Source organism: Phyllostomus discolor, chromosome 10 (genome assembly GCF_004126475.2).
Source record: "Phyllostomus discolor isolate MPI-MPIP mPhyDis1 chromosome 10, mPhyDis1.pri.v3, whole genome shotgun sequence".
Classification (NCBI taxonomy): domain Eukaryota; kingdom Metazoa; phylum Chordata; class Mammalia; order Chiroptera; family Phyllostomidae; genus Phyllostomus; species Phyllostomus discolor.
Window position 1 is genome coordinate 44,829,548 of NC_040912.2, and position 13,480 is coordinate 44,843,027.

Genomic DNA, 13,480 nt, shown 5'->3' on the forward strand with positions numbered 1-13,480 from the left:
CCCACTCCTTAAATATTGATATTCTGTTTGTTCTTCCTAGGTGCACATTGCTCTTCACTCCCCACACTCTCTCTGAGGATCTTGGCCACCTTCACACCTCCATGAGAACGCCTCCCACATCTAAATTCCTTAAGGATCTCTCTCCCAAACCTTTGACCTGAATATGCAACACATTCTAAGTCAGTCTGATAGAATTGAAGTCACCTTTCCTGCAAAATCTGTTATTTTTCTTACATTACCTTTTCTGAGATAGGTCTTTCATCCACCCAAAGTCTTATTTTTGGAATCATACTTCAACACCCCCACCCCTCCTCTAGGTCCTTATCTTCTGCAACAAATCAATCACCAAATTATTTCAGTTTTACCTCCTAGGTATTCTTGAATATCTTCTTTCTATGCTAGTTCTGGCCTCTGACCTAGTTTAAGAATTCATCATCTCTTTTTTAAACTACTAAAATACCCACCACTGCTCTCCCTGCTTCTAGTCTGTCTTCCCTCGAATCTATACCTTAGAGAAGAACCCAAATAATCTATATTAAATAAGAAACTGGGTATAACTGTGACTAACCTACCAGGTCCTGCTTCACATTCATTGGTTCAAGTCCAAGCTTCTCAGATAGCATAAAATTCCCTCAGTCCCATCTCCTTTTCATGGTATAGGGTTGGCCAAAAAGTCCACATGGTCTTTCCCATAAAATAAAAGACACATTTTTCAATAACTATATTGATTTAGATATTTTGAGTATGTCAGCTATTTCCTGTGTGGTATAACATTGATTGTTCTCAATTAATGTCTTGATTTGATCACTATCAGCTTCAACCAGTCTACCCGACCATGGAGCATTGTCTAGCAAAAAAAAGATCCAGCACAAAACTTCACAAACCACTTTTGACAGTTTCGAACAGTCACAGCACTTTATCTATACACTGCACAAATCTTTTTTTGCATTTCAGTTGCATTTTTATCTTCCTTGACATAATAAAGCATAATGTGCTGAAAATACTGCTTATTTTCTTCCATCTTCAGTATTAAAATGGCTACATGAAAATTTACCAATTTTGATGTTTTTTAAAAATGCATGCTGATATGACAGCTGTCACAAAACAATATAACAGATTGTTTCAAATGCAGTTAGAGACAATTAAGCACTACTAGAGCCATCATAAGGAAAAAAACAAATGAACTTTTTGACCAACCCATACATACTAGTAGTACATAAAGTTCCTTGAACAAGCATGCATTGTCATGTTTTTGTCTTTCTCTGGCTGAGTTAAGATCCTTTCCTCTGCTTCCCCTATCATTATATCTGCCACAACATATTTAAATTACCCTTACTTACCCTTCTAAATTGGGCTGTAGGGAACAGGTCTTATTCACATTTGATAACCTTATAGCTCAGCATTTGTTCCTTCATTCAATGAATACTTGTCTATTATTCCCTAGGGTTCTGGGAACACAGCAGTAAATAAAACAAAGTCTCAGCCTCCATGGAGCTCACATTCTGGTGAAAGGACTCCAGGAGTTTGCCTACATAATAGGCACTCAAGATCTAATACTCATAGTGAAAAAATTTGAAAATCAGGCAAATGAAAATCTTCTTAAACCACTGTCTAAGCTCACTGTCTGAAACAGTGCTCTGACTCATTTTTCCTTTAAACAACAAATATGGCAGTGACTAAGGCAACTCAAGCAACAGATTGAACTGCCCTAATTGTGGATCCTGTGGTCTTTAGTAAATGATAATTCTTCTGACTTGTGGAAAACATTTTCCATTATAAGTGGAGATATAACCTCATATTCAAACAATCCTCTGGAGTAGGAGGAGAATAACTGATATCCCATTTAACTAGACATTAAGAAAAGCTATAGAAGAGTAGACTTTTAAAGATACTTTAAGATACTATCACATTAGTAATTTATTTCCCTCACTTATACACCCTGTCCTCTTTATATTGGAAGAGGAAAACTGACGTATTTCCTCTCTCCCTAAAATGTGCTTATTGAATAACTACTAACTTTTGTTTATGGGTGATACACTACATTAGTCACTATTTTCTACAAAGGAATGACTGAGGACAATAAAATTATTATAAGAAGTGTATACTGTTTGAAATAACTGTGTTCTCTTTGCTTTCCCCATTTAAATTAGCTTTGTCAGTTAAAACCTTTCTAGATTTCTGCCCTGGCCAGTGTGACTCAGTAGGTTGGAGCATTGTCCCATAAACCAAAAGGATACAGGTTCTGTCTGGGATCAGGGCACATACCTAGGTTATGGGTTTGATCCCCATTTGGGGCACATCTGTGGAGCAACTAATTGATGTTTCTCTCTCACATCTCTCTCTCTCTCTCTCTCTCTCTCTCTCTCTCTCACTCTCTCTCTCTCTCAAAGCATTGAAAAAGCAATGTCCTCAGATGAGGATAGATGAATAAGTAAATAAAATAAAATCTTTCCAGATTTCTAAATATCTGTATTTTTGTCTTCGCTAATTAACTTTATGCATTACATGATTTTCAGAATGTAATACCCCTATGACCTCTGGAAACCTAAAAAGCTGTTGTCCTTCTGAGGAGCAAATTGCAATGATTTTCCTGCTTATTTCCTGAGCCCTCTACCTCTCTATAAAACTGTGTTGTAGACTAACTCAAACTAAACATGACCAACCTGCAGCAAACCTGCTCCTCCCACTGTGGAAGGCACACAGGTTAGTAAGGGACATCACCATATACACAGATGCTTAAGCCAAATATCTGTCATCATCCTTGATTCCGTCCCTCTTGTCTTTACTCCAGCATTCATTCTATTTCTACCTCCTGTTGATTCTTCCTTCCAAATGTCTCTCAGATCTGCTGACTTTGCTCAAGCCATCTCCCTGGTTTTAGCCCTAATGCCAACTCTCAGAACTTTTCACCTGGATTTCTGCTTCATAATTGCTGACTATTTCATTTACTATTCCCATGTCCCTCCAGCAAACAGAGTAATCTTTTAAATATGTCTATCTGACCATGTATAACTGACAATACTGAATGTCCTTTCATTGCTAAAAGGGCAGAGAACAAGCTTCTTGGCCCTTCATGAGATGACCTCTGTCTACTTCTCAAACATCGTCTCTCACCACGCTCTTCACAATCAAGCCATACCTGAAGCTGCAGACTTCCTGGATACCACCATCCTTTTAAATCTCTGTCTCTTGGTTCAGGCCCCCCCTTTTTTTTCTGGTTCATCCTATACCCATTCTCCTTCTCTTGGAAAATGTCAGGTCTTTCCTGACTCTCTGAGCCAAGTTGTCTCCCACATCCATCACTCCTTGTAGTCATATGCCCCAGGCCTGTCTTCTACCAGAGTGTAAATGCTAAGAAGAGGAGCCATGTTTTGTTCATTCTAGCATCCCCAGCACTGAGCACAAAATAAATATTTGTTAGCTAAATGAGGAGTGTGATTCTAACTGAAAACTCATTATTGAAAAGAATTGAGAGTGAATATAATTATTAAAAAACAAAACTTTTTTTCCCAGAAGGAACAATTGGAAAAGATTGTTACATTCAATCTCTGTTAAATACCTGTAACATTTCAGAGTTTAACTCTCAAATGCCAAGTCTGCAGTTAGATTGGCATTTCATCAGACCACAATCCAGGCTTGGTGTTCAGCTGCCCAAGGTGGCATCTGGGCTGATTTGTTTTAATTTGACTGGAAGAGGTTAGCTTCCACAGCTGTTGTGGTACTATATTGTCAATCATTGCCTTTTAGACCAGAGTTTTACTGATTTGGAAGCAGAAAACAACGCTCTTCAAAACACTTATTTTTCCATCTTTTAGCATAAAACAAACTAGCACTCTTCCCCAAAGATGTGCACTTACTGCTCTTTCAGATTGTGACTATTCTTTACAAGAAAATGAAAACAGTGAGTGGGATTTGAATCTATTTTTTTAAGTTTGAACTTGTCCTCAGTAGATAAAATTTTAATATATGGTCTTTGGAAATAAAAACTGACTTTTCTCCAAAAGCTAAAAACTAAGAGCATTTAACCCTCAAATAAATGTCTACCAAACAATAGAGGCTTGTGGCAGAATTTTATTTTAATATATCTTATAATGTACTTTGACCCTCCTTTTCTCATTACCCTGTGACCCTTTAGACAACAGCTGGGCATTCTATTTGTATGTGTCAGAGAATAGTTTTTATAGAAGAACACAGGAGAGAATAATTCTTTCTCTTTAAACTTTTAAGGCCTTTAAGCTTCAAAGCCTAAACCCTGAATGACTTGGGGCATAACATTTTTAAAAACCATATAATCAGCTGGAACATTTTTTCCACCCCCAAATTAGATATAGAATCTGTGCCAAGAGAAAAGAAGAGGAGCAAAGAAGAGAGGAGGGGAGAGGTGCTGAGGGGGAAGGAGAAGAGAAGGGAGGAAGAGAGAAAGGGAGGGGAAAAGGAGGAGGAGGAGAGTCAGAGGGAAACAAAAGAATGAGATGCTAGAGGATCCCCACCCAGAGCCCCGTTCTGGACCCCCCCTGGATTCTATCCACCTGGAGAGAAAGTTAAACCTCCTGATAGGTTTGGGGATCTAAGTAAATGGGAACCAATCCCACCTTTCCCCAGTAGGGTTGTGAAAAGCAACAAGGCATCAGAGTTCTTGTGCTCATCATTTATCAGCCAAGATCTAATGAGGAAAACAGAAGCAACTCTATTTAAAACCAAGGAAATTAAATTGTGACATTGAGTTGGCTACATAAATGGTAGAGAAACTGAGAAGCCAAGGGGATAATGACACAAATAGCAGCAGCAGGAAGCCACTATTAACCCTGTGCTGGAAGGACAATGGGGAAAGATGGTGTTATTGGAGCCTAGGGCTAATGTTACCAAGGGAAGCTGGTACCACAATACGCCTGACCAGATAGTCGATCATAAAGGAAATATAGCTGCTAATGATGATGGAAAGAAAAGTGAAAGAAAATCCTGGTGTCTTCCTTCTTCTGACCCTTCAATTGCTCACAAATGCCTCATGAGCACCAAACCCAGCTGGAATCCACTTGAGTCAGCCACTCTGTAGCAGAGTGAGAGAGGGGTGAGGCATGGGCCTGAGGGAAAATACACCTTGGGAGCAGGAAAATGTCTTCATGAGATGTCTAGACTATGGACCTAAGTCAGTCTCATAGAATCCCCATGCTCCAGCATGACCCAGAGGCACACAGAACAAAACACATGTAAGCAGGGAGACTGAAGAATTAAAGGGGCCTTGGTGCTGGGACAAGGAAGACACATAAGGATCTACCTAGATACAAAATCAAAGACAAAAAGGGCCCTCAGAGACTTAGTGGATTCCAGCTTAGACAGAAGACAACATTGAGAAGTTAAGACTCGACTCCACCATGATGAATCTGCTGCATATAAATACCCCTCACCCTCACTCTCTTACCACCAGCAGAGTTGAAGCTGAATCTAAATTCACTCTTAGATAAAGAAAGGAAAAAGTCTAAACTAGTGGATAGAGTCCTACATCTAAAAGAGCCCACTGAATGGTGGGGAAAGATGAACACATCACACAGACATCAGCAATGCAGTGAGACTCCAAGAGAAAGAGGTCATGTTAAAAGAAACCCTGGGGCTGGAGATACACGAGGAGTAGTTGCTTGTCTGCAAGGTAGGGCCTCTCAGAGAAGGCCTCACAGACAGATGACATTTGGTGAGTTTAAGGGATTGGTAGGGATTTAGCAAGCAGCTGGAGGGAGAGCCTTCCTTCTGGTGTTTTCCTGTGTCCCTCCTAATGCACTGATTTGCAAAAGAAGCCAGTAAATTACTTCTCTAACTACAGCCCACTAAAGACTTTCAGAACATGGGTTCATCTCTGGGTTCATCTTCCATTTGATCAGTGAATGGGGTAATAGGATGGATGTGATCTGAGTTTCAACTCTAATGAATTGCAGCAGGAGCTTGCAGGAAATGAGTTCCTTACAATGTATGTTTTTGTAGATTTGATGGGGCCACTTCTAGACTTCAGTTTTGAACTACACTTAGATCTCAATGCACTCAGGTGGTCTTATGTTGTAAAATGTGCAATTGACAAAAAACATATGTAATGTGTAAAATATATTATTTCCACACAGACCAACTACTATTATGAAACAAATTTCAGATCTGTCATGTAACACTCTCCTTGCAATATTGTACTTTGCCATTTTTTTAAACAGAGAAACAAGATCATGATTTACTTACAAATAACCTCATCTATCACTCACTATTCCAGAAATAATATTCCTAAATTTGCCTTTTGTAATCTAATAGGTTAAGAAATTACAATAATTGTTTTTCTCTCTATTGCTTACAAAATGGTTATAACTGTTTTTGAACTTTTTTTTTTACCTTATTAGAAATTCTTGTTCCAGAGAGATCTACTGATACCAAGGAGAAAATGTTTATGATAGACTCAATTCCTGTGTCAGTCACATATTCACAATTTCGTAAATTTAAGTAGTTTAAGTTAGGGCAGCTGAAAGAAAGCAGCATAAAAAATTAATTTAGTTTTAATTACACTGTCAGTAACTTTCTTTACATAAAAACTATCTGGGAAAGCAAATAGTATTGAAGCAAGAATTTTCCTTTTCTCAACATAAAAGTAAGCTTAAAAGTGGAAAATAATTTGATATTACAAAGTTGGATGGAAGGGAGGTGGATTACTATATGACATTCTTTCTGTGATTTCATTTTACATTGCAATTCTAATAAGAAAACATATATAGCATACATGTCATGTAAATAACACAATGAGTGACCACAAAAAATACAAGGTTAAGTTTCTCACTTATCCCTTATGAGTTTGCTACAGGAATTGGGCTTGACCTTTGGTCTATACAAGGTATTTTACAAGTATGAAGAATCAAGAACAATCCCACCAGCTAGAACACCACTTAGGAAATGCTGAGTAAAAGTTTACATAGAGATAATATCCTTGAAAAATATAGGGAAGTCACTCATGCCTAGATATTCATAATTTCATGAATGACTCCATTAAAAATTTTCTCTGCCCTGACCAGTGTGGCTCAGCTGGTTGGACATTGTCCCACAAAGTGAAAGGTCACTGTTTCAATCCCCAGTTAGGGCACATGCCTGGGCTGTGGGTTCAACCCTCCATCAGGGTGCCTCCTAGAGGCAACTGAGTGATGGTTCTCTCTCACATCAATGTTTCTCTCTCTCTCTCTCTCTCTCTCTCTCCGTCCCCCCGTACCTCCTTCTCTAAAAATAACTAAGTAAAATCTTTAAAAAAACTTTCTCTAAGGTGAAGTTAATAAGAAACATCTCATACACAATCAAAAGATTAGCTTAATCTCTGATTCCAATGTCTTTTTTAATTTCACTGAGTATTGGGCCAGCTTCTGGGATTCCTGATGTTTACCAAATGGCTTTGAAGTTCTATCTCTGATCTCTCCTATCAGCAAGTATACAACTACTAATGACATGATGTAAAATATTATAGTTTTTTCATACCACTCTGGTAGTTTCTCAATAGCGGCATCACCCAACTGGGTACAGTTACTTAAATTTAGCTCTCTTATCCTTGTTCTCACAGGACCATCAAAAAAGTACTTTAGTCCCTTGTCACCAATTCTGTAGGAAAGAGTGAAAAAAGCTTTACACATGATTTGATATGTAAATATATAGAATAATATTTAAATAGTTGTTACTACATCCATAGATTCCAAAACAGCAAGATAAAATCTTTATAGTGGTATTTCATCAACATTTTAAATTCAAATTTGATCATATGGTTTTAGTTTAATAAAAGAAAGTATTGGGTTGGCCAAAGAGTTTATTTGGTTTTTCCGTAAGATGGCTCACTCTCATAGTGCTTAGTTGTCTTTAACTTCATTTGAAACAATTTCATGGGATTGTTTTGTGACAGCTGTCATATTAGTGTGTATTTAAAAAATAAAATCAAAATTGGTGAATTTTTGTGTAGCCATTTTAATATTAAAGATGGAAGGAAATAAGTAATATTTTGGCATATTATGCCTTATTATTTCAAGAAAGGTAAAACCAAAACTGAAATACAAAAAAATATTTGTACAGTGTATGGGAAGGTACTGTGACTAACTGCACATGTCAAAAGTTGTTTGCAAAGTTTTGTGTTTGACATTTTTTGCTGTATGATACTGCACAGTCTAGTAGACCAGTTGAAGTTGATAGCAATCAAATTGAGACATTGATTGAGGACAATCAATGTCATACCATGAGAAAGATAGCCAACATACTCAAAATATCCAAATCAATAAAGTAGATTTGCCTTTTATTTTATGGAAAAAATAAATGGACTTTTTGTTCAACACAATATAATCGGTAGTAATGGGAAAATTTTTAATTAAAATGCTATTCTTGTTCATTTGTTCACTTAAGTGGCATAATTATCATAATTATTTAGAAGACAGATGCCTGGGTACTGTGGCTCAGTGGATCAAGTGCCAGCCTGCAAACCAAAGGGTCACCTATTTGGTTTTCAGTCAGGACACATGCCTAGGCTGAGGGCCAGTGCCCAATAGGGGACACTCGAGAGGCAACCACACATTGACATTTCTCTGCCTCTCTTCCTCCCTTCCTTCCCCTCTATAAAAATAAATGGTTCTTAAGATTTTTTTTCTCTTGAGTTAAAATGTGATCAAGTTAAGCAGTCCATGATGGAATCTCCTGCAAAAGAAAAAGACAAACTTAGGAGACTAATAGACACACTGCTACCAGAATCTTAAAGGAATTTCCACTAAATACAAGGTCAATTTAGTTTGACTGAAGCCCAGTAAGTGACCTACAGATCCTTTCCTTCTAAAGTAGAGAAAACCTGGAAGAAGACCTTGATCTCAGTGTTCCACACTCTCTCCCTGATCAGAGACACCTGTGTTTGGTGCCATTCCTAAATGATATATCCTGGTTTATTAATGGTTGAAGGTCTCTTTGGCCTACCAGTTCCTTGTTTTTTACTGGGATCTTTATTTTTAATTCAATTTGGAGACCACCAATTCCTTCTAAAAAAAGCATTTCAGGAAATAAAGCAGAATTGGAGATGGTAGATTGCATTCCAAGCGAGGTGGCTTTCTCACACAACAATTCTACAGGTAGGTGTATAAATGAGAAGAGCCTCAGGAACAATATGTACTGATTGCTGACATCTTTCATTCATTTAATCAGATTTTCAGAAAACTGACCAGTATGTACAAGCAGAAGATGATCCTGATTCAGTTGAATGGGTCATAGTAAGTAGATGCCTGCTGTGCCTATCTACTCACTTTTATCTGTAGTATGAGAAAGGGACAGCACCAACCCCTAGGAAAGCAGTAAAAGGCCTGTGGGTGAAGGAACGGGAAGGACACAGGAAGGATGAGAGCCCACATGCAACTGATCAACTTATGTATTGGCAAACACAAGAGCTGGGGTATTCATAGAGAGATATTTTCACTAACAAGAAAATAAAATACAGAGTGGGATTTGTAAGAGTTGAGAAAGTATACCTCTGAAAATGATTTTAAAAAGAAAATGTAAAAATATTAGAACATATTGAGACACAACCCTCTGCCACTTCACGGAAAAGCCAGCTGTTCCCCTTTCTAAATCTCAATCTGTCATCTATACAATGGGATTGGGCCGAGGAGACAAAGGATTATGGCAATCATGTGATTACAGGTTAAAAAAAGAAAGAAATGCTGAAGATCATTAAAGTTACGACCTTGAACTTCCAGTCAAGTTGGTGGCATAGACAGACATGTATGTCTGGTTGTGTGGTTGCCACTTCACACAACCACATCTAAATTATGACTAAAATATAGAACAACCATCATACAGAACCATCAGAAATTGAGTTGAATGGAAGTTTGACAACTACAGAATTAAAGAAACCACATCCATTGAGACTGGAAGGAGGGGCACAGATGTAGAATGGTCTGGTCAGTCACCAACCCATAGTGGGTAAAAATTCGGGAGGGATATCTTGGGATCAAGGAGTCCCAGCATCACACTAGGACCCCCAGCCCAGGAAGATGAAGTCCCCACAACTTCTGGCTGGAAAAACCAGTGAGGATTCAGCCAGTGGAAGAAAATTCTGGATCCCCAAGCAGTTCCTCCTAAAGAACCCACACATGGACTCATCTACTCAGACTTACTCTCTCTGAGCTCCAGTACCAGGTAGCAAGTAAAAAGGTACCACTGGTATACACAGAAAAGCTGAAGCATCTGGCATCAAGATGAGCAAAGGCCATTGTCCCTTTTTTAAACTGTCCTCCCACAGAGCTGGCAAGCTGGTGCCATAACTGAGACTCCATCAACCTGGCTAACACTGTTTGACCCATCTTGGAGATCCCCACATACTCTGCCCCACCCAACTTCTAGGCCCATGCAAGCTGCTTTTCCATATGAATGGTGGCTCTTGGCTCAGGCTTCACATCTTCCTGAATTCTAACAAGCAACAGCTGGCCTCAGTAAGCCACAGTCCCAGCATTAACAGCAGCTAGCCTAGAGTCACAGCTTGGCTTTACCTAGGAATCTCCAAACTCAGCACAAATAGCTGCAGTCTCAGATATCTTTGTAGCTCAAGCATGGTGGCCCCGGGAAAAACACTGGAGGGGGCTGACCTTGGCCTGCATTACCTGGGAAACCCCAGGGCCAGCACACCCAGTGGATAGCTACAGACCATGTGGGAGAACCACTACCCTGCCCTGCACAGCTGAGCCTCCACAAAGGGCAGAGGTTAGTAGTAAGTGGTCACAGCCAATCCTTGCAACTGACTGGCCTGCATAAATCCCTTCTTTTGATCTGCCAACAGCAACCAAGTCTCAACTACAAGAGGTGGGTCTACTCAGCCCACACAAAGGGCATACCCTGAGTACCCAGCTTGGGTGATAGGGGAGGCTCTGCCACTGGACCTACAGGACATCATCTACTATATTAGTCCATAACCAAGACATGGAGTCAAAGAAGCTCTACCTAACACATAGAAACAAACACAGGGAGGCTGTCAAACTGAGGATACAAGGAAACATGGCCCAAATGAGAGGACAGATCAAAACTCCAGAAAAAGAGCTAGATGAAATGGAGAAAAGCAATCTATCAGATGCAGAGTTCAAAACACTGGTTATAAGGAATCTCAAGGAAATTAGTGAGAACTTCAGCAGCACAAAAAAGATTCAGTCAGAAACAAAGGATACACTAATTGAAATAAAGAACAATTTACAGGGAAACAACAGTAGAGTGGATGAAGCAAGATTCAAATCAATGATATGGCACATAAGGAAGCAAAAAAAGCAACCATTCAGAGCAACAAGAAAAAGAAATCCAAAACATGATAGTATAAGCAGCCTCTGGGACAGTTTTAAGAGGTCCAACATTTACCCCATAGGGGTGCCAGAAGAGTAAGAGAAAAAGTAAGAAATTGTAAGGCTATTTGAAAAAATAATGAAAGAAAAGTTCCCTAATTTGTTGAAGGAGATAGACATGCAAGTTCAGGAAGCATAGAGAGTCCCAAACAAGATGGATGCAAAGAGGCCCACTGCAAGACACATCATAATTAAAATGCTAAAAGTTAAAGATAAAGAGAGAATCTTAAAAGGAAGAGGAAAGAAGTTAGTTACCTACAGGAGAATTCTCATATGACCATCAGCTGATTTCTCAAAAGAAATTTTGCAGGCTAGAAGGGATTAGCAAGACATATTCCAAGTCATGAAAAGCAGGAACCTACAGCAAAGGTTGCTCTACCCAACAAAGATGTCATTTAGAGTAGAAGGGTAGAAAAAGAGCTTCCAAACAAAAAGAAGAGAAAAAACTACAGGAGTTCATCATCACGAAGCCATTATTGTATGAAATGTTAAAGGGACTTATTTAAGAAAAAGATCAAAACTATGAACAATAAAATGGCAAAAAATGGAAATCAACAATTGAATCTAAAAACAAACTAAGCAAACAAGAAGAAGAGAGACAGAATTATGGATACTGAGAGCATTTTGAGGGTTATCAGATGGGAGGGGGTGTGGGGGAATTGGGTGAAGAGGTGAGGGGATTAACAAGTATGAATAGGTAGTGACAGAATAGCCATGGGGATGGAAAGTACAGTATAGGAAATGGAGTAGCCAAAGAACTTAAACACATGACCCATGGACATGACCAATGAGGGGATTGCCCAAGGAAATGGAGGGTGCTGGGTGGAGGGGGGTGTGGGGGAAAATTGGGACAACTGTAATAGCATAATCAATATAATATAATTTTAAAAATTTAAAAAACATATTAGAATATATTGAACTATGTGAAGGAGGGGTCAGAATTAATGAAGAGTGACCTGGCTGAAATAAAAGTAAAGCCTGTCTAAGATGCATTTTGAGATGAAAAGATGACCACCTGAGATAAGAACAGAAAACAAGGAAATTAAAAATTCAGTAACAAAAACTGAATTTAAGGCATCAAAGCCAAAACTGACCTTTTGAAAATTAAATTAGTAAATAAAAAGCATATTTTACAAGCTCCTTTGGAATACAGAAGATTAAATAATTAAAAATAAATGAAAGAGATGGAAAATAGAGAATTTAGGGTTCAATCTTTACAGAGGATTCTTGAGAAAGAGACAAAAATAAAAATGAAGCAATAGTTGGAGATACATAAAAGCCTTTTAAATAGCAAAACATAACAACAATTAAAATAAAATAAAATAAAATAAAATAAAATAAAGGGAAATAAAATAAATAAATAAATAGCAAAACATGTAAGAAGTACAAATTGGTAGTCACAACATAGTCATGGGGATATAGTAAAAAATATTGTAATAACTGTGCCTGGTACCAGTGGTGCTAGGGTTACTTGACCAGTGCTCTGAAATAGAGTGGGAGTAGAGGAGAGGGGCCAAGGGAAGGAACCACTGGAGGCAGGGGCATTATCATATTGGCCTGGTAACCAAGCTAGCCATGGTGCGTGAGAACAGATTACCCCATGCCTAGGCAAAGATGCAGCACTGGAAGAAATCATTGTGCTGAGCATGTGAAAAGCTAGTGAGGTGATTGGCTAATGGAAAAGCCTTCCTACTCCCTTTTCCCCAGGTGGGAGTGGGACCAGAGTACATTTGACTGTAGATGTCAACATGGCAGCAGGAGGAGGTGCTGTCCTGTCAGTCTAACCTGGGAGAAGGACAGGATTAGTTGGACTTGCCAAATCCTTTAAGAGCATGCAGAAGTTTGGCCTGGGAGATTTAAACTAAGGGGAGGGAGAAACATGCTATCTTCCTCTTGGATCCACCTGGCAGATGTCCTAGCCAGAGCATGTGAGTGATCTGGCTGGTCCTGGAAGCTGCAGGGCAAACAGCAGCTCTACTAACACACACAGACTCTAGGAGAAAGCCCAAAGCCAGACAGCCACCCACTCAGCAGCCTTGGCCACCAAAGGAGAGAGAAAGATGGAACAGGAGTTCTGGATATTGTTTTGGGCGTTGGTCCTTTGTTTTGTTTGTGTTTTGGGGAAGAAA

At 38.9% G+C, this 13,480-nt stretch overlaps 1 protein-coding gene across 1 annotated transcript in view; it reads right to left on the minus strand.

Annotated features, from left to right (window-relative positions):
* Positions 1-13,480, minus strand: part of FBXL13 (F-box and leucine rich repeat protein 13) — a 268,523-nt gene that overhangs the window by 59,783 nt on the left and 195,260 nt on the right. The window contains exons 16-17 of the mRNA XM_028526008.2: positions 7,486-7,605; positions 6,364-6,490 (exon numbers count right to left, since the gene is read on the minus strand). Coding sequence (XP_028381809.2) covers positions 6,364-6,490; positions 7,486-7,605 — 247 coding nt within the window. The remainder of the gene's footprint in view (positions 1-6,363; positions 6,491-7,485; positions 7,606-13,480) is intronic.